Source organism: Rhizopus delemar, genomic scaffold (genome assembly GCF_000149305.1).
Source record: "Rhizopus delemar RA 99-880 supercont3.1 genomic scaffold, whole genome shotgun sequence".
In the NCBI taxonomy this organism is placed as follows: domain Eukaryota; kingdom Fungi; phylum Mucoromycota; class Mucoromycetes; order Mucorales; family Rhizopodaceae; genus Rhizopus; species Rhizopus delemar.
The window spans coordinates 1,257,982-1,282,256 of NW_027137827.1; the positions used below are offsets into that span (position 1 = coordinate 1,257,982).

At 36.1% G+C, this 24,275-nt stretch overlaps 12 protein-coding genes across 12 annotated transcripts; 6 read left to right on the forward strand and 6 right to left on the reverse strand.

Moving 5' to 3' along the window:
• Positions 1 to 284: 284 nt before the first annotated feature.
• On the forward strand, positions 285 to 942 carry RO3G_00500 (uncharacterized protein; the record flags this gene model as incomplete). The annotated part of the gene is made up of 4 exons (XM_067655091.1): positions 285 to 450; positions 499 to 616; positions 708 to 889; positions 935 to 942. 4 exons carry the CDS (start codon positions 285 to 287, stop codon positions 940 to 942), a joined length of 474 nt encoding a protein of 157 aa, XP_067511192.1.
• A 676-nt stretch (positions 943 to 1,618) lies between these two features.
• Positions 1,619 to 2,222, forward strand: RO3G_00501 (uncharacterized protein; the record flags this gene model as incomplete). The annotated part of the gene is made up of 2 exons (XM_067655092.1): positions 1,619 to 1,930; positions 2,010 to 2,222. 2 exons carry the CDS (start codon positions 1,619 to 1,621, stop codon positions 2,220 to 2,222), a joined length of 525 nt encoding a protein of 174 aa, XP_067511193.1.
• Positions 2,223 to 2,525: 303 nt separating this feature from the next.
• On the forward strand, positions 2,526 to 3,507 carry RO3G_00502 (uncharacterized protein; the record flags this gene model as incomplete). Its single annotated transcript, XM_067655093.1, has 2 exons — positions 2,526 to 3,213; positions 3,272 to 3,507. The coding sequence occupies 2 exons, from the start codon at positions 2,526 to 2,528 to the stop codon at positions 3,505 to 3,507; spliced, it is 924 nt and encodes a 307-aa protein (XP_067511194.1).
• Positions 3,508 to 4,156: 649 nt separating this feature from the next.
• Positions 4,157 to 5,416, reverse strand: RO3G_00503 (uncharacterized protein; the record flags this gene model as incomplete). Its single annotated transcript, XM_067655094.1, has 4 exons — positions 4,157 to 4,537; positions 4,584 to 5,120; positions 5,171 to 5,248; positions 5,300 to 5,416. 4 exons carry the CDS (start codon positions 5,414 to 5,416, stop codon positions 4,157 to 4,159), a joined length of 1,113 nt encoding a protein of 370 aa, XP_067511195.1.
• Positions 5,417 to 5,905: 489 nt separating this feature from the next.
• RO3G_00504 (uncharacterized protein) lies at positions 5,906 to 7,850 on the reverse strand (the record flags this gene model as incomplete). The annotated part of the gene is made up of 6 exons (XM_067655095.1): positions 5,906 to 6,120; positions 6,165 to 6,423; positions 6,477 to 7,406; positions 7,470 to 7,576; positions 7,620 to 7,737; positions 7,785 to 7,850. The coding sequence occupies 6 exons, from the start codon at positions 7,848 to 7,850 to the stop codon at positions 5,906 to 5,908; spliced, it is 1,695 nt and encodes a 564-aa protein (XP_067511196.1).
• Positions 7,851 to 8,261: 411 nt separating this feature from the next.
• On the reverse strand, positions 8,262 to 10,082 carry RO3G_00505 (uncharacterized protein; the record flags this gene model as incomplete). The annotated part of the gene is made up of 1 exon (XM_067655096.1): positions 8,262 to 10,082. One exon carries the CDS (start codon positions 10,080 to 10,082, stop codon positions 8,262 to 8,264), a length of 1,821 nt encoding a protein of 606 aa, XP_067511197.1.
• Positions 10,083 to 11,563: 1,481 nt separating this feature from the next.
• Positions 11,564 to 12,330, forward strand: RO3G_00506 (uncharacterized protein; the record flags this gene model as incomplete). The annotated part of the gene is made up of 2 exons (XM_067655097.1): positions 11,564 to 11,809; positions 11,866 to 12,330. 2 exons carry the CDS (start codon positions 11,564 to 11,566, stop codon positions 12,328 to 12,330), a joined length of 711 nt encoding a protein of 236 aa, XP_067511198.1.
• A 939-nt stretch (positions 12,331 to 13,269) lies between these two features.
• RO3G_00507 (uncharacterized protein) lies at positions 13,270 to 13,872 on the reverse strand (the record flags this gene model as incomplete). Its single annotated transcript, XM_067655098.1, has 2 exons — positions 13,270 to 13,596; positions 13,657 to 13,872. 2 exons carry the CDS (start codon positions 13,870 to 13,872, stop codon positions 13,270 to 13,272), a joined length of 543 nt encoding a protein of 180 aa, XP_067511199.1.
• Positions 13,873 to 14,326: 454 nt separating this feature from the next.
• On the reverse strand, positions 14,327 to 15,731 carry RO3G_00508 (peptidyl-prolyl cis-trans isomerase D; the record flags this gene model as incomplete). Its single annotated transcript, XM_067655099.1, has 7 exons — positions 14,327 to 14,844; positions 14,894 to 15,196; positions 15,250 to 15,328; positions 15,385 to 15,455; positions 15,504 to 15,555; positions 15,607 to 15,661; positions 15,715 to 15,731. 7 exons carry the CDS (start codon positions 15,729 to 15,731, stop codon positions 14,327 to 14,329), a joined length of 1,095 nt encoding a protein of 364 aa, XP_067511200.1.
• A 197-nt stretch (positions 15,732 to 15,928) lies between these two features.
• RO3G_00509 (uncharacterized protein) lies at positions 15,929 to 19,575 on the reverse strand (the record flags this gene model as incomplete). Its single annotated transcript, XM_067655100.1, has 10 exons — positions 15,929 to 16,096; positions 16,148 to 18,160; positions 18,214 to 18,325; positions 18,373 to 18,500; positions 18,555 to 18,671; positions 18,729 to 18,780; positions 18,850 to 19,119; positions 19,173 to 19,384; positions 19,439 to 19,510; positions 19,570 to 19,575. 10 exons carry the CDS (start codon positions 19,573 to 19,575, stop codon positions 15,929 to 15,931), a joined length of 3,150 nt encoding a protein of 1,049 aa, XP_067511201.1.
• Positions 19,576 to 20,621: 1,046 nt separating this feature from the next.
• RO3G_00510 (uncharacterized protein) lies at positions 20,622 to 21,527 on the forward strand (the record flags this gene model as incomplete). Its single annotated transcript, XM_067655101.1, has 4 exons — positions 20,622 to 20,736; positions 20,797 to 21,052; positions 21,104 to 21,314; positions 21,366 to 21,527. The coding sequence occupies 4 exons, from the start codon at positions 20,622 to 20,624 to the stop codon at positions 21,525 to 21,527; spliced, it is 744 nt and encodes a 247-aa protein (XP_067511202.1).
• A 679-nt stretch (positions 21,528 to 22,206) lies between these two features.
• Positions 22,207 to 24,259, forward strand: RO3G_00511 (uncharacterized protein; the record flags this gene model as incomplete). The annotated part of the gene is made up of 7 exons (XM_067655102.1): positions 22,207 to 22,397; positions 22,461 to 22,525; positions 22,575 to 22,656; positions 22,842 to 23,412; positions 23,471 to 23,868; positions 23,918 to 24,119; positions 24,170 to 24,259. 7 exons carry the CDS (start codon positions 22,207 to 22,209, stop codon positions 24,257 to 24,259), a joined length of 1,599 nt encoding a protein of 532 aa, XP_067511203.1.
• Between the last annotated feature and the right edge of the window lie 16 nt (positions 24,260 to 24,275).

The following is a 24,275-nucleotide window of genomic DNA, read 5'->3' on the forward strand; positions in this document are numbered from 1 at the left end:
ATGAGATATGAAATAGTACTTTACAAATAGGAATAGTAGTCATCTCTTTCTTGTTTACTACTGAGAAGTTAGCCACTGACTATGTTCATTGTTATTGATAAACTCTTTGATATGAACAAAAGGAGAGGCATTTACAGTAAGATTATCTGAAATGATTATGTTTCAATGGTAAGAGTAAAGTTGAAGATTATGATTTGCAAAAGATCGTTTGTATACAAAATATAAACAAGGGGTAATTTATGTAGTGTTGACATAAAGAGCTCTGTATTTCTTTTGTTTCTTTCATGTCTCATTATGCGTTTGATATTAATGACGTTATTGATTTAAATGTGAATGAAGATGAATGGAGATTAGTACGTCAACAACTATTGACACCTACATCTTCTGTTTGTGATGAAAGGCCAGATTCAAGATGTGAAAGTGTGATGTTATTTAATAGGATCAATGATGGTAATTATGTTGATTGATAAATAATGTCGTTGTTCATGTACATTTTAGTTGGTGAGGATGAATGTATTGATTTAGAATCGAATGATTTAAAAGAATTCCTTGATACACAATCAATTTTATTAAAAGACTATTCCAGTTCTCCAATGACTCAATTTACTTTGAAAAGGTGAATTGTTTTATATTTAAATTTGATTAATAACATTTACTAGTAAAATACGATACAAAAGTGATAAAAAATTACAAGATTTGAAAAAAAGAATAAATAGCAGTAAACCACCAGTGATAGAAAATGAGAAAATTCGGAATATTTTAGCTAAAAGACGTCTGGATCAATCTTTTCTGAATCAAAAGAGGCGGTCTTTTGAAGAAAATAGCAGTAAACCTGCTTCTGATCAAGTCCGCTTGATGATGGATAATCCCGCTACTGAACAGACTGCAAGTATCTCTCTCTCTTTCTCTTTCTCTTTTATTTATTTTTTATTAGACAAGTAAACCTTATGTGATCGAATCAGCAAAACAATTATTGGCTTCAATCCAAGAAAGAAAAAAGAATTCGTTGGTCATCGACGGTCGGCTTCATCTATTGGATCGTTCAAGTAATAAAAAACTCGTGAGAATAACAACTCAACAGGAACCTGTAAGTCAAAGTAACCATAAAGCAAGATATTTTTCAAAAAGATTGGACTTTCAACAGCAAGGATCGAGACAAGGTTATTTGTATTAAAAGAGACAAAAATAGGTTACCAACAGCTTTTAATAGAAAACGAATATAAAGCATTCTTGTTGTCAAGGCTACCACAGCCCATCTCTTATCGATGTAATGAATAAAGTTTTCTTTTATGGAGTTTAAAAAAGGGATGCGAGTGACCGATCAGGGCAATGTTTGAAACTTTTTTTTTTTTCCTTCTTATTTCATTCAAAAAATAAAAATAAAACAATTTCTTCCCTTGCCTTTATTTTTAATCTATTTCGTCCTCCACATTATTTAAAGTTTTTACATAAAAATAGAAAAGTAAAAAGTGCGGATTATTTCATGTTACCCGGAAGCGCAGTTGATTTGAGTGGTCTATTGTGTAACTTCTGACCTTCTTTTAATAACTGTTTGCCCTCTTTCTTCTTTTTCTTCCCCTCTTTTTTAAAAAAAAACCGAGTCTTTTGCTGTATTACCATGGAAACGCCTTATTTCACACCAACGCCTTCTACTAGCAGTAGTAATAATAATAGCAATAATAATAACCAACCATTTAATATATCTTATTCACAACAACAACAACAGCAGCAGCAGCAGCAGCAGCAGCAACAACAACAGGCTTTTGGTTTACGATATAATAATGAACAGTCTACAGCAATGTATCCCGCACCTGTAGACTTCTTTTATGATCCTGTTAATAGTAATAACAATACCAATATGGAATATACCACGTCGACTGCCACCAGTACAGCCACAAATACAGCCACAAATACCTATCAAACACCCACTGTAAGTAACTATTTTTTAAAAAAAAAAGAAGAGAAAAGAGAGGAGAATCTGATAAATAGTCATCTTTTTTGTTACACAGTCTACAGTCACTACGGCTTCTTCATCGAGTATGGATGATGATTATGTTCAAAACCTCTCGAATGAATTACAACATACAAAACAGTTATTAAAACAATATCAATTACGTACAGAACAATTAATGGAATTAGTTAAAAAGCAGACAAATAAGATTGCTGATTTACGTGAACAGCTTAAAATAGCTCAAAATAACACTAATCATGCACCAGAATAAAAATAATAAAAAAAAAAAAAAAAAAAAAAAAAAAAAAAAAAAAAAAACACTCACACATACGAATACATACAAATACATACAACTCAAGCTTTCTTTTTCTTTACGTAATGAATCTAAAAATACATACAATAATGTTATTGTCACATTGTCAAAAGAGTTTATTTTTAACTTTTCTTTTTTCTCTCTCTCTCTCTCTCTTTTCTTTTCTACATTTCTTTCTTTCTTTTTTTTCTTTTTTTTTGGTTTTGTTTTATAAAGTATTCATTTATGCCGCTTGATGCCAACAATTCAAGAGCAAAACCTATGGAGCCATCCGAATTAGGGAAACGACTTGCTCACAATGATCCACCACTGATGATTGATATGCGACCCATATCCGATTACGACGCATGTCATATCCGTCACTCGATCCATCTTGATTTACCCACTTTACTCGTCAAACGATATCAACGTGGAGTCATCTCTCACTTTAATCTAGACCACTTCATCACCACAGGTGATTATACCTCAGTTGTCGTGTACGATGATGCCATGTCACAGGAAGTGACTTGGACCTTGATCGATGTCCTTGCACAACAAGATCATGAAGTCTATTGGCTTCATCATGGATTTAATGCTTTTCAAGCATGGGACACAGATTGTCACTATCTAACTTATCCCATCAAAAGCCCACTGCAGAGAAGAGCAAGTCTGTTTGCTGTGGATACCGAAAGACGCGGTTCAGTCGTAAGAAAGGAACAGCAGCAAGAGAGTTTTGTGATTTCGGAAATCGTCAGTGACTTTTTATACCTTGGTCCAGAGATCACAGAAAGTCGACAGCTTGTGCTGCTCAAGTCTAGATCGATTCGATGGATATTGAACATGGCAGAGGAATGTGATGACGATATACCTGGACTGAAGGAGTTGTTTGTTTATAAAAAGATACCAGCCAGAGACACTTTAGACATGAAAGATGTTCAAGATATTTTAAAAAAGGCTGTGAATGTCATTAGTAAATTTTAGAGCGAAAATATATAAAAAAGAGAGCGTTTGTTCATAAATAAAAATAGATAATGCAAAAAGACACGGAGATCCTGTTTATGTACACTGTCAAGCAGGTAAATCAAGATCTGCAGCCGTCATCTTGGCTTATTTAATACTTTCTGAACATCGTACACTCAAACAAGCCTATCGATTACTTGTCAAGGCAAGACCTAGCATCTCACCCAACATTGGTTTTATCGCTGAACTATTAAAATTAGAATCAAGTGTTCACGGTAAGACAAGTAATGTCGCTGAATTATGAATTTTGTGTGCGTGTGTGTGTGTGAGTGCGTGTAAATAAAAAAAAGGGGTTTATTGGGGTATCATCACACTAGGTGTACTACTACGTCTTCGTTTTAATGCATCATGATGAGGAGATGTGCTGTGTACAATATTCGACGAGGATGCCAAAGAGACAAATGAAGGTCTCTTTTTGGAGTCAGGGTTGGTAATGGAGGCCAGACCGGAATCAATAAAACCAGGTGAAGGCTTTTTCTTGTGCATCCTTTGATTCTTCCAACATTCAACTTCCAACTCATAGTATTTTACATGAGCAGAGAGCCCATACGGATTCGGATCACTGTCATCCACAACATGTTCTGTGATGGCTGTGATTCGAGCCACAATCCATTCTGAACTCGTAGTTGTGAATTCTGCTGCTCCTGCAGGTGATAGAAAGTAATAGGGTGAACCAATATTAAATGCTGCCCATGGCTTTCCACCGGCATTACGTGTTGGTAAGAACAAGGCAACATCACCTACTTTAAAGCTTTTATATAAAAACAAGATTAGTCAACGGCGAACAAACAGTTTTGCTTTACTTTCTAAATGAAATCTTTTCAGTCATCTTAGCAGACAACCTCACGTATTTTTCTATGTTCAAAAAGAAGGAGTTAGTTTCATCACAAATCCTATTTATTGCTTTCAAAGGAACCTCTTAATTCTCTATATTCCTTTTTGCAATGCTTTGCTTGTTCAAAGACTTCCTTCACACGCTTGTGCAATCTTCGAGTGATGTTTTGAAAGTCAATGGAGGATGCCAACTGAAGGATCTCGTTCCACATGGCTGCATCATCTTCACTTGGCGTCACCTTTCTTGATAAGATGTTCAATTCATCTTCATCGGCTGATATTTGAAATTGATTGATCAATTCATATAAAATCATCTTGCGATACTCTTCAAGCTTTTCGGCCATACCAATCGCAATAGGTCTCCACTCTTGATGTGCTTCTAATAATTCATGATACTTTTGGTTTAGATCCGCTGCTTCTTGTTCCAAGTTTTCATAATTCTATTATAAAAGTCAGTTAAAGCTCATCTTACAAGTATCAGTTTACCTCTTGATTCAAATTGGCTTGAGCAGTGAATTGATCTAAATTTTGTTGAAACACTCGGATGATCGGCTCAAGATCCGTCTGTTCCGTAATGTTTCCGCCTTCTCCCATGTACCGTGACAAGAGTTCTGAAATAGCGAATTTAACCTTGACCTGCTCATCCTTGAGCTTTTGCAGTTCTTCATGTTTCATTAACCAGTCTTCTTGTGCCCGATTCACCATCAATCGGGTCTGCTGCTGAAGTAACTTGATCTTATCCCGTGCTTTTCCACTCTCCATTATCTCCTGCTGCACCTCATTCAATCGTTCTTCGTATCTACTTCGTTCTTCTTCCAGGTGTTGATTGACAGAATTGAGGTCTAGACGTAATTGGTCTACAAGTATCGTAAGCTCTCGCTTTTCATTCTCGGCCACCTGAAGTTTTTCTCGAAGTTTATTGTCATACTCAAGCTTCAAATCGCTTATCTCCGCTGCATGCTGTCGTTTAAGGTCATCAATAGCCTTTGTTTCTTCTTCAAGTGCCTTTTGTGCATCATTCAACTTTTAATTTTCGAGTAAGCACAGAGTGAGATGATCATCTTTCTTTTTACCTTTCCATGCCAATCTTCCTCTAGACCAGCTATACGGATATCTGCCAAATTATCCTTGATTTTAGCTTCATTTAACAACTAAAGTAGAGCTTAGCGTTCTGTGACAAATGATAATAAAACACAACTTACACTTTGTCTATTGTGTTCATAAGTTTGTCTTTCTTCTTCCAAGAGTTGTTCTAATTCTTGTATTTGAAGTCTTTGATCTTCTTTTTCACTCTCACTTTGAATTTTTTCTTCTTTCATCTTTTTATTTAAAAAAGTGATTAGCTCCTATTTTTATTCTGGTTTTTTTCTTTCTACTTTTTGTATTGTATCCTTCAGGTCACTTATTTCCATTTTTTGCCGTTCTGCTACATCTTGTATCTCTGTTAACTTTGACTTTAGATTCTCAGTGGATTTATCATCATAAATAATAGAGTAAGATGACGCCTTGTTGTTGTCGCTAAAAGATTGAATTTTACGTTCTAATGTTTGTATCCTTGCTTCATAAGCCTAACCATATGTGTTGATATGATTGCAAGTTCTATTTATTTTATTACCTTTCTGTCTTCATTGGATAAGAGTGTTTGATTCTCTAAAAGAGTAGAAGATGCATGAGTATGCATAACAAGGCAGCCGCTTTTTCTTGTTACCTTTTTCGTCTCGTTTTAATGCATTTTTAATTCTTGATGACTCTGTACCATTATTGGTTCCAAAAACTATGCATTAAAAAAGTAAGACTTGTATGAACAACTAAAAAGTACATGGATTACAATCAGCTTCTACAAATTTCAAGAAATCAAGTTTAAGTGAATCTAGTTGCTGATACATCACTTTTAATATGCTGTGAAACTTTTCATCTTCATTTGATTGTTGTGTAATAAGCCTTCTTATGGATTTAGTAGTCGAGATTGATTTGAGCAGATGAGGAGACTGAGAATAAGCTTGTCCCAAGAGTGAAATGAAGTCTAAAGAAACGATTAGTCTATTATTAAAGAAACAGTATGCTTACCAGTGATATCTTTCTTTTGAAGTGATGTATCTTGCATAAAAGTATAACTGACATTAGCCGTAATTTCACACTGCGGTGGTGATTCGTCCATCATTAATAACTTGAATGGAAGCATCCTAGACACTTTCTGTCGAAAGAAACCTCTTCTTTTTTCTTCTTCCTCTCTGTATTTTGACATCAAATCTGCTAATAATGTCGCATTTTCTGATAGTAGCTCAGCATATTCTCTTCTTCGTACAATTTCAATCATCAAAGCACCCTACATCAACAGCACATTAGTTTTCTCTTTTGTTACAGTCTCGTGTTATTTACATATCCAAACAAGGTATCTCGCACACTTTCTAAATCACACTGTTCATACTTCTTTTTGAATGCATCCAAATACTCTTTTGCCTCTTTCAATCTAGGTTCTACAGAAGCAATTTCACTTTGAATCTGTGATACAGCATTCATGTATTTGATCAACTCTTGTATTGAATTTCGTTTGGAGATGGCCAAGGTGGTCACTTTTTGTCTAATCGAAAGTTCGTAATTGGCTAATTGAGGCAAATAATTCTGCACTTGATATTCGGCTAGATGGTGAAATAAGCCAAGGGTCTTTTTGGCTTCATGTGTATTTGTAGGCTGCTGATGGTTGACTGAAAGTGAAGCAAAGAGATCCGTGATGGGTATATTGAGTAACTCGGCAATTTTATCAGACACTCTCGGCATGTCTCTCTTTCTTGTTTCTTTTAAAAAAAGAGCTCTTTGGTATATTTCTTGAATATCTGCTAGTGAAGCATCCAACACATGTAAATTATTCTTGTTGGCAATATCAACCAGTACTTCGCTTTCACATCTTTCGAGCTCACTTGTCTTGTCCAATAAATCTCGTATCTCTTGCGCTAAAAAGTGACATAGTTCAATCGTGTCCCTCTTGACGACCTCAATGTATTCCAGATCAACAAAATCCGAGAGTCTTTCCTTGCCTTGATGTGTTGTTCCTAGCTGTGAGAGGATGGAGGGATGGATACGGACATGTTTGAGAATTTCGAGATCAATCGACAGTGAATCCACAAGGTTTGTTTGTTTTCCTCGTTCTTTTTCGGCTACAGCTACAAATGACTTGACGTTCATATCAACTGATTTATTGTGTGTTTCCAAATTGGTCATTGCCACATTTAATGCCATACGTTGTAGCCTTTGTTCTTCAACCAATGTTTTGGCGAGTTGAGTGTGCGTAGCAGATGTTTTGATGAGTGCCTATAACATTTTTTTTAAATACAAAAGTACACAAATAATAATAAAAACAATCTGTTTATTTACTTGACTGTAATCATCAAAGCTTTTAAATAAAGATAAATAAGTTTCACAATTTTGTGAAATTGATTGCTTCTTTGATAGTCTTTCAATTGATTTTAAAGATTCATCGCCTAAATAGAATGAGTATCAGGTTTTATTTAACGTGTGATTTACCAGTAAAAGAAGGTAGTTTTGGCTCTAGTTTTGGTGTTTCAACGTCTAGTAAATTTGATATTTCTTCTGGAAGAGCATCAAGATATTGCCGGTCATAGCAAAATAAAATATATTCATCCTGAGTACTTGTGAGTTATGTGCAGATAAGGAGGATTAAGAGCTTACTTGGTCTTTGGCTTCTAATATTTCTTTTAAATTACTTTCTTTTACTTGTGTTCCAAAACTGGTCATTAATATTTGACTTTGTACAGGCACACCAGTACACTTTTCTAATTCAATCTTTAAATCTCTTACTCTAATCAAAATAATGTCAACTCATTTTTTAAAAATGTATTTGCTATTCTTATTTACAAGTTAATCTCTTTTTTATAAGGTTGCCAATTGACTAATTGTCCTGTTTCTGCTCGATAAATCTTCATAATTCTTTTTAAAAAAAAAAAAAAAAAAAAAAAAAAGATTAAAAAAAATAAAAAAAAACCTCTCCCCTCTTCATTTTAATAGATTGTACGTAAAATTCTATATAAAGTAAAAGGGTTTAAACCCAATTGTTCAACCTTCAATCATGCATCCCCCTCATTTTATTTTGCTTGTATTGCTGACTCTGAAATAAACGAAAAATATGCCGATTTCTATTCATGCTCTTTATTTCACAATCTTGAAACGAAATTCTTGTGCTTTTTGATAATCACCATTTTTTGAATACACATTGGCTATGACTTGATAGAGATTGTCATCTGGTTCAACGCCAGCCAAGGTCATTTCATTGTACAGTGCCAAGGCAGATGGAAGGTCACGTTTTCGACTCCCATACTCATTGATCAAGAACGCATAATGTGTTGCCTCGGGTCGCACACCATTTTTTTCCATCAAGTGGAGCACGCTGCGGGCCTTTTGAATACTGTCAGGGGCATACAGCTCCATCAGCAATCGATAGGTATGTGCATTGGGGCTCAAGTTGTATTTTTCATAAAATGCATAGTACCTCAGACCCCGTGCGCGTTCTTTCTTTTTTGAATACAGCTTCATCATAGAATTGAGTGCAGGCGCATTGACCTGGTCTGCTTTGACCATCGCATCAAAATAGCTCAAGGCCTGATTCTCTGCCTTGACCCGAACACAAGCCGAGATCATGGAGGCAAAGGTGATCTGGTTAGGGGAGACACCCATCTGCTTCATGTCCTCAAAGACCTCAATCGAACGCTTGTATTGCTTTTTTTTGGCAAAGTGTGCGATGAGGGCATTGAAAAAGTAGGGTGTCAGCTTGACTTGATAGCGTTTGACATTTTCATACACCTCCTGGATGTCACTGTCTTTTGACAGACACTGAACGAGGGCTCCAAGGCCATCTGCTGTCGGCATGATGTCGTAGCGGGTCATGTGCCTGTAGCAGGTCAAGGCTCCATGTGGGTTATTGCTTCTTGCGTAGGCTATCAGGGCCACACTGCTAATCATCTGTAGCGCGTGCTGTCGTCGGTGCGGGCTCAGTGTGCTGATAGGACCTGAGAGGGTCGAGTAGATGGCATGGGACACATCAAAGCGTCGACGCTGTATCGCATACTCTATCATGGAGGTCACTGCACTCGTGTTTGGTATGTCCCCCTTGCTGTCAACAATCTCCTTGATCATCTCCTTGGCCTTGTCAAATTGTCCATCGTACATGAGCTCCAGTGCCTTGCCTGTCATCTGGTCTGTGTCTGTCACAGGACTCATAAAGGGTGCAAAGGCCTCTTTCCATTTGGCCTCACAGTCCTTTGCCTGCAGCCGTTTCACGCGAACCAGCACGCGGTGATAGATGGATGCAGATGGTTTGAGTCCGAGCTGAGTGAGATCCTTGAGAAGGGCAAGAGCTGTTTTGAAAAAGTCGTCGGTTGTTGTCTGCTGGTTGAAGAGGGCACGGTAAAGGAGAAAGTAGGACTGCTTTGTTAGGGTAGGCGAGACTTTTTGCCAGAGGTCGGGTGTCTTACGATAGTGTTGGTAAATGTCCAAGAGAGCTTTGGAGGCAGCTGGAGTGGGTAGGATGCTGTAGGGTGTTAAGAGATCGTGTAGTTTTAATGCAGTCTCGAGTCGTTGATGGGTTGTTGCTGTGATTTCCATGATGGTGTAGGGTAACTGTGAGTCTCTGTTGATATAATTGTGTTTACCAAATAATTCGACAATCGTACCAATCGATTCAACAGCATTGTCCAAGCCTTGGTTGGCAATGAAGCATTTGATCAGCTCTTGACAGAGATCTGTACCAAGTCGAATGTTGTTTGATGTCATTGTTTGAAGATGACCGAGTGCTTCTTCAGGTTGGTTGTTTTTAGTGCATGCAAGTGCTTGTCGAAATAGATTATTTTGTTGATGACGAGTTGAATGATATCGTGAAGGGAAAAGACGCAAAGAAGCGTTTACGATATAAAGTTGATTAGTTACGATCCTTTGCTTAGCGATGGCTGTACATGCTGATCTCAAACTAAACATACGATAATTAAGAAAAAAAAAAGTTTTATTTAAAAATAACAAAAATTTCCGACAGTTTAAAAAAGTTGTTTGCATTACAAGTTTTGGGGTTTGCTTTCAGTATTGAACAAAGGGGATTTCAGAGATGGTTTTTATTTATTTTCTAATTTAATAAAGCGAGATGTTATTTCCAAAGGAACTAATAAAGAAATTAGGTTTTATTCAAACTTTTATTAAATCATGATCGATCTAAAAAGAAACAAGATTTGATTTGTGTATTTTAAATAAACACGAGAAAGGGATTGATTCCCTTTTTATCTATTTTTGGTACAATAAAGTAAATGAAATCAATTTGTGTTGCCCAGCCACACATTTAGCAACTTGGATAGTATCTTTCCGAATTTATTTTTATTTACTCCGAGGAAAAGCCTCTGTTTTCTCTTCTTTTTTTCTAAATTGTAAAATGACCTATTTTAGAAAGGAAGGAAGGAAGGAAGGAGAGAGAGAGAGAGAGAGAGAGAAGGTGTATGTGGAAAGACAAGAAGTAGAAAGAGAAGGGGAGATGTTTCAAAAGGGAAAACATGAGACGATCCCTACTTTCTCCCTTTCTTATTCTTACTGCTGAAATAAGAATACTTTTATGTTTGCATGAATGATTGATAAACATACTTTGCACGGGATTCTCTCATGTGAATGAGTCAATGTCTATCAAAAAAGGAGAAAAAAAAATATTTCAATGTGGTTTCATCATTTGTTTAGAGACAAGTACACTTTTATGGAAAGTTACTATTTCTATTGAGGAATGTTTATAGAGAATAATACAATACACACGTTTTTTATATTATTTCATAATGTGGCGTATAAATAAGAAAAAAAAAAAAAAAAGGGAGGGATAAAAATACAAATGCACATATAAAATACTTTTTATGGTAAATGAACCATTCTTTTTTATTATTATTCCTTGATTCATTCACAACCAATCAACTCATTGTGGATTGTTTTATAAAATATTAAAACTCCCTTTTTTTTTTTTTTTTTTTTTTTTTTTTTTTAGTTCTTATTTAAATACAAGCAGGAAAATTTTTTTTTTTTTTTATATTTTCAATCTTTTATTATTATTATTATTCCCTTTTTTTTTATATTCAAGAAAAAAGACTTAGAGTAGAAGAAAACAAAAAAAAAATATAGTCTTTTTATATCTTTTGTATAAAAAGTCTAAAACCCCCCTTCAACAAATAACTTTTTTTGTAACCAACTTATGCAATATCCTTTACAACCTTTAACACCTCAGATTCCTAACGTACTTTGCGGCGGTTGTGCAACATTTTCTTTCGCCATTGCTCAATATCCTCAAGACTCTGATCCAGGATAATTTACCTTTTTTTTAATTAACAACAAGCTCATTTAGAGAACAAAACAAAAACCACTCCAAACTATATAAAACACATACACATTATACATACCTCTCTCTCTCTCTCTACACACACATTTATAAACACACAATGAACCAACGTTCTGGATCACCACTTGGAAGAATGCTTTCACTTATCGAATCTCCTTCTTCAGTCTCACTTCGGTTTCTTATCTTGGATTGTCCTACTGAAAGTACTCTTCCTCACTACCTGGAAGAATTTAAACAATATCAAGTTACCCATATTGTCAGATGCTGTCAACCCACTTATAGTACAACTTTATTAAATGAACAAGGTATTCAAGTACATGATTTACCTTTTAAAGATGGTGGCATTGTAAGTAATAAAAAAAAAAGTTGAAATCATTGGACATCTGACTTAGGATTCATTAGCCACCTCCACACGTCATTAGTGAATGGCTTCAATTGATTGATGACGAAGAACGCAAGAATGAACCCAACACGACCATCGCAGTTCACTGTGTGGCTGGGTTAGGACGTGCACCTGCTTTGGTTGCTATAGCAATGATTGAGTTTGGTATGGAACCACTAGACGCAATTGAATTCATTAGAAGAAAAAGAAGAGGAGCATTCAATAAACCTCAAATTGCCTTTCTTGATCATTATAAACCTACTCTTCGTAACAAGTCGACTCATTATTCATTCAAGACTTCTCTGACTCGTATGTTCAAATTTGGTTCAACAAAAAAGCAAGTGTCTACTCCATCCACTACTACTACTACTACTACTACTACTCTTCCTTCTGTTACTACACCTACTAATCATAATACATCGACGACGACGACGACGACGGCTACCACCACCGCGACGACTGTTCCACTGAGTAGCTGCGTTTAAATAAAATCTTTTAATTTTTTTTTTTTTTTTATTTGTTTCTTTCGTAATCATCATGCAAAAAAAGACTGAACAAGAAAATGAGAATAATGAAACAAGCAATATGTAATTTGATGATTTATGATTGATATCGTTTTATTTATTTCTTATTTTAACAAAGGCTATTTAAAAAGCTTTTGTCAGATAGAAATAAAACAATTGATGAATTAGAAAATACACAATCCAATTTACAAAAAAATCTACCAAAAAGTCCTTGTACATCCAAAGCAACACTTGTAAGTGGGAATAGCTGATAGTCTATAGGGGATGACTAAAAAAGAGAAATAAAGGCATTTAGTTTATTAAAAGATCTATTGGATGAGTGTATATATGATGTCTTATTTGACGTACATCAAGAGATGAAAAAGGAAAATACAATTTGTCAGATATGTCAAACAAAGTCAGTAATCCTATCATTTTATTTATTATTAAACTGATTCAATTCATGATTAGATGTAAACATTATGGTAATACCCTTCCTTCTTTCCTGTGGTGATACTCATCTGATTCTGTAGTAAGACAGCCTGGAGTGGACATTTGGGGAAAGAGTTATACAGTCAACAGTTTACCAAGTTATGAATGTGTCAATTGTCAAAAGTCGATCGCATCCACACGATACGCACCCCACTTGGAAAAATGTTTAGGTCTAGCCGGCAGACAGTCCAGTCGGGTGGCTAGTCGAAGGATGAACACAGCCTCACCCTTTTCATCGGATGATAATACGACAGCAAGTCCCGAAAGTGTGGATGAAAGAATGAATAAAAAGAAGAATAATAACAAACAGGTAAAATGGGGGAATCACTGGCCCATCTTGAAAACACTGACGGTTTAATAGAATGTGTCAAGTAATGGAGTTTCGAGAGTGAAGAAATTAAAATATTCTGAATAATAAAAATATATATTTTATTCTTGATTGAGATTCAAGTGACGAATGGGTGGTAATCGTACATCATCCTCTTCTGTTAATGAATTGATTTGTTGTATCCCAGGCACTCTTTTTAATCGATCGATCCATAATTCTGCTCTGTCGACTGTATCAGAGAATATCTGATTAACAGAATTCAACATTTCTATTGATTCTTGTCCGAATGTCAAGAGCTGAATGGCTGCTTCTTCTTGTCGGTTATGATCTGGTGTGGATGGTCCAACTGAAGAAGGAGATGACATGGGCATCAATAAAGGTGATTCTGCTGGTGATGTAGCTGTCGATCGTATGTCACTCATCAGACTCTAATCATTTTATCGTCACAACCTTGGTTTTATTCTTTATTTATTCCTTTTTTTTTTTACCCATCTTTCTGGTAAATTTAATATGAATCCTCTCACAGATTGTCTTGCTTGAGAAGGAAGTGAAGCACCAGCATATTTTGTGATGACATCCACCACTTTTCTTAATGTGCTCACAATATCCTTTTTGATATTTGATAAAACAGAACTTGAACCAGTCGTGATACGATGAGATCTTTGAGTGGCAACAGAAACCATATAACTTTTAATGAGTGCCATTTGATGTTCAATGTGTTTTATCGCATATTGTAACCAATAAAGACAATATTTTAAACACTTCATACTTTCTTCACTAATAATTGCCGCAGTTGTACCTGCTGCTGAACTTGCACCTACAACAATCTGCTGCCATTTACTACTACTACTACTACTACTTGTCGAATAATGTTCTGTTTGTGATGTATGACGTGGTTTATTCGATTGACGATGTTTAAGTTGATTGTTATCCATAGTTGAGAGAAAAGAAAAGAAAAAAAGAAGAAAAAGAAAAAAAGAAAAAAAAATAAGGTGCTACTTTGACATACTTTCACGTGAACTTTTCACAAAGTTCGTTGTCAACTCAAATCACATGAAAAATACCATTTTCAATCTTACTCCTTTTATTTGCTTCTCCTTATGATGCTTATGTAAAGAGAAAAGAAGGGGGGAAATTGTTTTCTATTCATTGTATGCATTAAGCAAACATTTTAGCATAAGCACTCTTTTCCTTTTGTTTCTTTGCTGCTAATTTAGCCTTTGCATTGGCAAGTTCCTTTTTAATGCCAGCATCTTCAGGATCCTTTTCATGTGCTTTTTCAAAGTCTTCGATAGCACCCTCAAAGTCCCTCGTGTTCATCTTGGCTGATCCACGACGAAAGTAAGCCTTTGTGATGTCTGTAGGCTTCAGATACTTTGAATCATATTCCAAAACAGTCGTCGTCACCTTGACACATTCACTGTATTCACCCAATTTGAGAGCACACATGGATCGATTCAAGTAACAAGGAATCTTGATCGCTGCAAACTTTCCTTCTAATTCTTTAGGGTCATTCTCATCAAAAGCAGGCTTTTCATTCAAATAACGAATGGCCTTTAAATATTTTTTAGCAGCATTGGCATGATCTCCCTTTTTGAAATAAGTGTTACCAATGTCCTTGAGATGAGTAGCAATTTGAAGAACATCATTTGGTTCCTTGGGTCCTTCATGATCATCTATTCTCATTGATTAGATCAAATAAAATCATTTCAGTCATATACTCACCAGGATACTCTTCATACACATCACCATCTTCACTCGCACGAATGCCATCATCTTCACCTTCAGCCAACTCACCACACTTTGCAATCACCGCATCCTCCACTGGTCTATCAGAAACAGTCTCCAAGTTCTCCAAGGCACGAACAACAGCCTTTCCTTTCAACACCTTACCAAACACAACATGTTTACCATCCAAATGAGGTGTGGGTACAGTCGTAATAAAGAATTGGGATCCATTCGTTCCTGGACCTGCGTTGGCCATCGATAACAAAAAGGGCTTTTCATGCTTTAATACAAAGTTTTCATCTATCAAAAACACATACAATCAGGCATCTCCTCTTTTCATCTTCTTTCCTTACCTTCGAATTTTTCACCATAAATCGATTCACCCCCTGTACCATTACCAGCAGTAAAGTCACCACCTTGAATCATAAAATTCTTTTCTTCATTCGTCAATTCATCTCCTTTTCTTCTTTTATTCTTATCCTAATTACCTTGATAATACGGTGAAAGAGAGAGCCTTGATAACTCAAAGGTTTACCACTCTTTCCTTCTCCTTTTTCACCTAATCACCCATTAACCTTTCATCTCTCTTCTTTTCTTCTTTTCTTACCTGTACAAAGAGCTCGGAAGTTCTCTGCTGTCTTGGGAACAATATCTTTGAACTAGTCAAAAAGTGAGTCTCATTCTTAAAAACAAACAAAAAAAAAACTTACAAGTTCAAAGACAATACGACCTTCAGGCTTGTTGCCAATCGTGATATCAAAATAACTACAAGTATTTTTTTTAGTCTTTTGTTTCATTCGTCTCTAAAGTTTTCTTACACGCGTGGGTTGGACATAAGAAAAAGAATAGAAAACTGAAATCCTGCGTTATTTTCATTCAAAAAAATTCCCCTTTTTTTATACTCTTTTACAAAGTAGTCACATTTTTTTTCTGGAAAGGTCCATACAAGAAGTAAATAGTATACATATTTATTATAAAAGTGATTATTAAAAGAGAGAAAAAAAAAAGTCTAAGTTAAAAAAGAATAAAAAATTACAAGTAGACACTCAATTCACTGTGAGCAATATTCAAAGCAGGCAATTGAGCATTTAGTGCACGTATTAACTGTACAAGTTCAGAACGTGTATTATCTGACAGTTGTCCTTCGTACATCAATACATGTGCAAAGATAGGAAGGAAATTAGAGACTTGGTTGTGAACCTGTGATCATTTTGTTAGCAAATCCTACAATCCTATTTCTTTTAAACTTACAAATGAGTTGTTGACACGGAAGAGTTGAAAGAGACACTGGAAAACGGGTTCATTTTCAGCAAAATCAACCTTGAGAGGAAGTACACTGGTAAATACAGGCAAGACCTGATCAAGTGGAACCGCATCGGGTCGACTGATGATCAAACGTGCCACAGCACCCGCTGCGTTATCTGTAATGTTGGGTACAGGTTGGCCTTGGAAAAGAGGATGTAAAGCTGTCAAAATTGCAGGGTATTGTGTGCTGAGATCTACTTGCGTGTGACTAACAAGGACACCCAAAGCATACGCACCGTTACTGCGAACCGAGTGGTCTTCATCTGAGCATGCTTTGATAAACAATTGAAGCAAACGCTCTGTGTGTGGTGTCACGGCTGATTTGATACCAGTGACACATTCACCAAGGCATCCTATGGCCATTGCGCGCTCAGAAGATGTCTTGGACTTTTTGTAGTATTTTGCAATGAGTGGCAAAAACACATCAAAGTAGGAAGAGTAGCCTTCGCCAATCACTTCACACAGTGTGGCAACAAGGTCACCAGCGGCGCCAATTAACAATGACTCTGATTCAGCTTCTTCTTCCTCATCCACATAATCATCTTCCTCATAGCTCTGCTGACAAAGTGAGCGTTTTTCAAAGATGTCGAGCACATTGCGTGATATCTCTTCCAGACTTTCAGCAACAACACTAGGTCCCATCAATTTCAAGGCCTGAACCAATTCAGTACAGACCTGGACCACTACCATCTTATCGTCCTCTTCCTTCCAGAGAGTCAAAATGGTAGGAATCACCACCTTGATCATATTCTGTACATTGTCTGACACAGGATAGCTCACAGGTAAGCCAGCTTGCCACTCTTCAGATCCAGACATCAAATAAAATGTCTTTAAAAAGCTAAACAAGCTACCTACTACTGCTTTACGGACACCATCAAACAAGTGGCCTGAAAGTTCTGTGAGCTCTTGTACGGCTGATTCAACATAGGGCAAGAAGTGAGCCTGTGTGCTCTCAAAGATCTCACCAAGAGCGTCAGCTGCAAATTCCTTTTCATCCGCAATAGACGAGCTAAATTTGAAGGCGTCATCGTCGTCATCGTCGTCATCTCCATTGCCTAATGTTAAATCAATTTCAGCTCCAAGATTAGTTACATCTCCTTCTTCTTCGGCCTTGCAGGAGGCAAGGATGTGAGGCATGATCGTGGGCAAATAGGGTGCAAATTCTTCACCAAAGACACGTGCCATGATCGAAAAGAATGCATAGGAGCTTTCTCTTAACCGGGGAGACTCCAAAGTAAGTTGCTCGATGGCAAGAGCCATCAAATCCTGGGTGAACGGTCTAAATTTTTCTGCACCCACTGCCTCAGCAATCGCACCGGCTGAGTCGGTGGCTACGCCGCGTAAAAGCGTATCATCCGTTCCTTCGGTTAGGGTCATCAAGTGACGAATGCGAGGCATGATTTGAGCAAAGTAAGGTTCAAAGGACTCACCAGCAGCATGAGCTGCACTACCAATAGCACCCATCACAGTAGCCTTGGTCTCCACTTGAGGCGCATTGTCAAGCAAAAACAAGAGTTTTTCCATCAACATGGGCAAGTACTGAAGCACTTCATCGCCTAAGCTGTCCAAGATGGCATCAAGCGCGTTACAAGCGTGGCGTGTTACTTCAGGATTCGTGTCGTTCATCAGGTTGAATACCAGAGGAAGCAAAACTTGATGACTTTCAGAGATCTCGGCTGGCATTTCTTCTGCAAGACAACCAAGGGCCATACAGGCCGCACGACGAACAATGATCTCAGGATCTTGAAGACCAGAGCAGACAAGGGGGAGTAGCTCGTTTAATTTGGGGCTCATATAGTCGGCACATCCTTCAATCACGACTGCAAAGGACATCATGGCTGCTTTTCGGTAATTGGCATCTTGATTTTGCATGTAGCCTGCAACCAAGGGCATCACAATAGGAAAGATTTGTTGAGGTGGCATGTTGGTAGCAAGGGCATTCAAGACCTTGAAAGCCAACTAAAAAAGTACGTGAATAAAATGCATCTTTCTTGTTTCAAACCTTAACATACACGAGAAGGAGAATCCTCGTCAATATCCTCTGGATCTTCTTCAGTTCCAATAGGCATCAAACCATGAATAATAGGTCCAACAAGTTTCAAACTTCTAATTTTATTTTGTTTACTGCAAAAGAGTTAGTTTTATGTATATCATTTAAATAAAATCCTTACTATACAGCAGCCCACATAAGGAAAGAAAGTGCCATGACACGAAGAGAATCATCCAAGTCTCTATTTGAACCGATAGTCAAGAAGAAGTGGATTAAATCAGCTAAATGACTTGATAAAAGAGGGGCATCCTATCATCTCTTTAATAGAGTTCTCGAAAACATCAGAATGATATTTGATCTTACCAGCATAAGTAAAGTATCAAAAACTTCAAAAATTTCACTTGCGCTTTCTTCATCGCCTTCTTTAAGACACTGCTCCAATACATTAACCATACCAGGAATCATTTCTTTGAACGCTTTCTAACATAACATCATATTAAACAGAATCGTATGAATATCTCCCGAAAAAAAACTTACAATGTTTTCCTTGTCATCAGATTCAACATATTCTGCCAGCTTTCCTAAAGTTCTACAAAGCAGCTTAACCGCGTTATTTGACTGCATTTTCAAATTCCCTCTTAATCCTGTTTCTACTTACAACACCGTTGTCACTCTGACACGTTTGCTTTCGGGGTCCGCAATAGCTTTTGAGAAAAGAGCATAAAGAGGAGCAGTATGATCCATAAAAAAATCGGCAATAACTTCAAATAAAGTATATAAACAATAAGTGCCCACTTCACGATGAACAGCCGTCGTACTGGCACAAGCTTGATTTAAAAATCCGAGTAATTCTGGCCATTTGTTCTCAGGTACATCGATACGTGCGATAGAAGAAATCACGCGAGCGGTTGAGTGACGAACGATTTCGCTAAACGAGATATTATCAATTGAATTCATCTCTTTCTCTTCTTTGTTACTTACTGTTGTTCATTCAAAGCAATCTGTAATAGCTGACTACGAATTGCTGCCTGTGCTGTTTCAGGGATTTCATGCCAACGCTTAGAGATTCGCTTTCTTAATTCAACAGCGGCCAACTGACGTACTTGAACATGAGGTGAACGACTAATGATTTCTACACAAGCTGGGATACAATCTGCTGAGACATAGAATTGAGTATTCAAGGTAGACGTGGCCTAAGTAAAGAAAAAATAAACCCTTTGTGACAAATAATCGCTTGTATTATTTACAATTCTGATCGTCTCAGAGTCTTGAGCTGAGGCTAACTTTGTTAAAAGTTCTTCGAGACCTGCTGCAAATTGCTAAAAGAGGAATAAGATAAATTATTTCAATTCATATTTAAAGTATTCCCTTGGTTTACCTCCATTCTATTGTACGAAACAAAGCAAGGTTTGTTTTATCAACAAAGAAAAGAAAAGAAAAAAGTTTTTTTGTTACATGAAAAAGGAAACCATATTCAATCTCCGTACTCGCTTGAAAGCCACACGCAGACAAAAAGATAATAAAATCAACATTTCCCTTTCTTACGAGAAAACCCTTCATTAATCTCCTCCGTGGTTTATGAGTGCATTATTCTGTGCAAGCTCCTGTTGTCCTATTAAAGTCATTGGACATAGACAAAGCCCCTTCCCCTTTGTTACAGAATTTTACTATCCGCCACTTTTTCTTTGTAAACTCTCATACAGGCACAGAGTGACCAAGATATGAATATTGATTGCCACGCTTCTTTTCGAGAATGCGAATTTTAATTATGGATACAAATAAACAAACAAACAAAAAATAAAGAAATGTAAAGCAGCCTATCTTTGCTGAATTTGAGTATGATTTTTATCAAATTTTTAATAGTATTAAACGAAAGCTAATTTGAGGAGATACAGTATAGAGTCGACATAAAAAAAAGTCTGATACAAAAGGTTATTTATGGCAAAGCCGCAGAAAAACTATATGAGGGCGAATCATACGTGTGTAGGCAGGGGTAAGATCAACTGAGAAAGGTTGAAGCCGACAAATTTTCTTTTTTTAGAGGATATGACCAAACAAAGTACTCTTTAGGTGTCTAGCCTAGCAAAATGAGTGCATTAGCATGAGTCATTGCATCTGATTCCTACAGAGACAGTGTAGCATGATAAAACTACTAAAGTACTGCATGATGCCTTGGAGAAAAAAAAAAGCAGGATCGGATTCCAAATAGGATGGGGCAATACACAATATAAATATCTGGCAACCAAGCGAAATTCCTGCAGCTTTTGAATTTCATCAGTCTGACTTGCCCTTCAGCATGTCAAACTCCGAATATAGAATACGTCATCAAAATGCTGTCTTGGACGCGCGTTTGGTGAAAACCAAGTTACGAGTCCTTTTTTCTTGTTTTTCTTGCAAGTTTTCTCTCTTTTTAAACAAAAAAAAAACGTAATGGCTGACAGATACAGTTTCTCACTTACAACTTTCTCACCTTCTGGAAAACTCGTACAAATTGAATATGCATTAAATGCTGTTTCTGGTGGTGTTACAAGTGTGGGCATCAAAGGTAAAATTAAGTAGAAGTTATATTTCTCTCTCTCTTTTTTTTGACATTCCTTAATTGCAGCCACCAACGGCATTGTTATTGCTACCGAAAAGAAGTCAGCTTCTAGCCTTGTAGATGATTCTACAGTTCAAAAGGTTGAGATGGTTTGCGCCAATATTGGCATGGTTTATTCTGGTATGGGACCTGATTTTCGTGTGTTGGTGAGCAAGGCACGTAAAGCAGCACAAGCTTATAAAAGAGTTTATATGGAAGAGCCTCCAGTTCGTATTCTTGTACAAGAAGTTGCTGGTGTAATGCAAGAATATACACAAAGCGGGTAAAAAAAACATAAAAAGTTGATGATGATTTTTATTAATATTTTGTAAAGTGGTGTACGTCCTTTTGGTGTTTCTATTTTAATTGCAGGATACGATGAAGTAAATGGACCAGCACTTTATCAAGTTGACCCAACTGGATCTTATTTCGCATGGAAAGCAAGCGCAATTGGTAAAAATATGATTAATGCAAAGACATTTTTGGAGAAAAGATATAACGAAGAAATGGAATTGGAAGATGCAGTACACACAGCCATTTTAACCGTAAGCCACCTAACAATTAACAGTCTTTTTTTCATGCTAATATAGTAATAGCTCAAGGAAGGATTTGAAGGACAAATGACAGAAAATAGCTTAGAAATTGGTATTATTGGTAAAAGTACTGTTGGTATTCATGGTGGAGAAAGAAAGGAGATTCCTTTGTTTAGAAAACTGAGCTTAAATGAAGTTAAAGATTATCTGGCGAATATTGCTTAAATAAAAAATAAGGAGAAGGAAGATTTGTACACACAAAAAAAAAAAAGCTGTCAATTCGTTTTGGTTTTGTTTTTAATTTACTCCTTGTTTACGAGCTTTTGTTGAGCCTTTTTCTTCGTTTGTTTTTACTTTTTTTTAAAAAAAGAAGAATGTGGAATAATAACAAAGAGCCTTTAGTGATTGTTGTTTATGGAAAACCCAATATTGGAAAGACAGCATTTATTAAATGTAGTTTACCAAATTCGGTTTTAAGACATAACCCCAACTATCCTAGTAAAGAGAAAAATAGACGGTTTGCAAAGTTAGTAATTTTTTGTATTAGACTTTCAATGTCACCGAGCAAAACTTAATATCAATAATAAGGAATACTTCCTGGAAATTATTGAAGTGAATGAATTCAAACATATTGTACAAAGACAAAGATAGAAAGGAAAACATTTTACTTATACGTCTACACAATAGAAACAATTACCTATTATTCACGGTGGTTTATTATGTTATAAGCAAGACGCGCTAAATTTGTCAAGTAATAAACCTACTCCTTTTTTTTTTGCGTTTCCGCCCTTGCTAACTCCTTATTTTAATAAAAATAGAGTTTGAACTAAAAAGGAATATACCAACTTACAAGATTGAATTACGACCAGGTCCTATTGTACACGTTGATAACGGAATACAAAATATGGATGTCTTTCCTGAAGACTTGCAACATATTTATATTTCACTTTTAATGGAAACTCATGATCCCAGTACTACATCGGAAGATGAAGCCGATTCCGATGATACTATATTAAATCCATCTCTCAGTCCAATTTCTTGTTCTTTTTCTCCTTCTCAGAATAAAATGAGCCGCTGTGGATCGAATGAGAGTAGGTAAAAAAAAATGAAATAAAAATGCTTAAAATATACACTTTTTTACTTATTTTTGATGAATAGCGATTATTTTGGGACAGGTTTAAGTATAGAAGATCTTCTGGATCGCTTATTATCTAAAGAAAGTGGTAAGTGTGATTTATTAAACAAATATGTAGTTACTAAGTGTCTAAATAGATAAAAATATGCTTCCAATCTTCTTTACCTTTTATAGAAAATTTATGAGACCTACTGAGCTTATTAAACAACTTGTTGAAAGGTAAAGAGAGAAAGAGAAAGATATAGACTATTATAATTGTTTACCCTTTTTAATAATATACAAAGCAAATTGATTATAGATTTGAGAATGATGGATTTTTACCCTTCTTAACTGAACAACAAAAGAGGTATTTTAAAGACAAACGTGATACAAGCGTAACTAAAACTAGTTTATTTTATAATAAGAATTCACAATGCTTTTGTATACTGGTTATCATACCATTGGAACGACTTTTATGCTCCACAAGCTAGAAGATATATGATTGTCTTTTTAGATCGCATATCAAAATATGATGCCTTTACTCCTATATGTGACAATTTGGCTCCCTTGGTCGTACGTGAACCACCTTTAACCGATCCAGATGGGGTCTGGGGCATGACTGATCAAGACGTGTTTTCCAATAGCAAAAAAGACAGTGGTTATCTCTCTGGTACCTTTGATTTATTGCAGGATACACCACCTCAATCTCCTCTAGAAGATAAAACAGCGAGTTCGGTCGTACATCATAATTCACATTCAGAGATCCGCCGTACCGAGTTCGCAGGTGGTATGATCAACATTGACGCCAGCAATAGCAAAAGAAATTACACAGCTTCAACTTTAACAGCTACCAGTGGTTGGACAACTCATTTGAGCATCATGAGTAACTTTCGCACTGAAGACAAATTGAATATGAAACTATTCATGAAAAGTACGGATCTTCATATAGCAAAACAGTTGACTTGGATTGAAACACAAATCTTTTCTCGTATAGAAGTAATAAGACCAATATTATTATTATTATTATTCTGTATTAAAATTTATATCATTTTAGGACCGTGAATTTATACGTAATATGTGGAACAACGGCACGAATTTAACTGCGAATAATATGGTTTCAGCCTCTATTGCTCACTTCAACTTTATTTCTGCATGGGTTGCAACACTTATTGTGAGCCAACCACGGACAAGTAAACGAGCATCGTTGTTATTGAAATTTATGTCGATTGCCATCGAACTGCGAAACTTGTACAACTATAACTCGCTTATGGCTGTTCTGGCAGGGATCAACAGCGCTTCCATCTTGAGATTAAAACAAACGCGGCAAGCAGTCATTGGAAAAAAGTTGTACAAACAATTTCAAAGTCTCGAACGCTTGATGAGTACAGATAAATCATTTAGTTCTTATCGTATGGCTTTAAAGGCCACTAAAGGGCCCGGTATACCTTACTTGTAAGTCGCTATAAATTTGGTTACATACGCATGTATTAATATGTAACAGAGGTGTCCACAATCAAGACTTGGTTTCTCTTGCAGAAGCTAACAAGGACCATCGTATAGATGGAACGATCCACTGGGATAAGTTTAGATTGATGGGTGAAACAATCATGTCTATTATGAAGTTTAAATATGAAGCTTATGCAATTGAGCCTGATTTAAAATTGCTTTCTTCAATAGCAGATTGCCCTTTATTATCAGAAGAAGTAATAACACAACTTATAAATTATTTTATAACTAACACATTTATTTACAGGAACAATATAAAAAATCAATTCTTGTTGAACCCAAAGTAAATCCAAAGTCATCTAATAGATTAAAGGATATGTGGCTAAGGTTAAAATAATAATATTAATAATAAT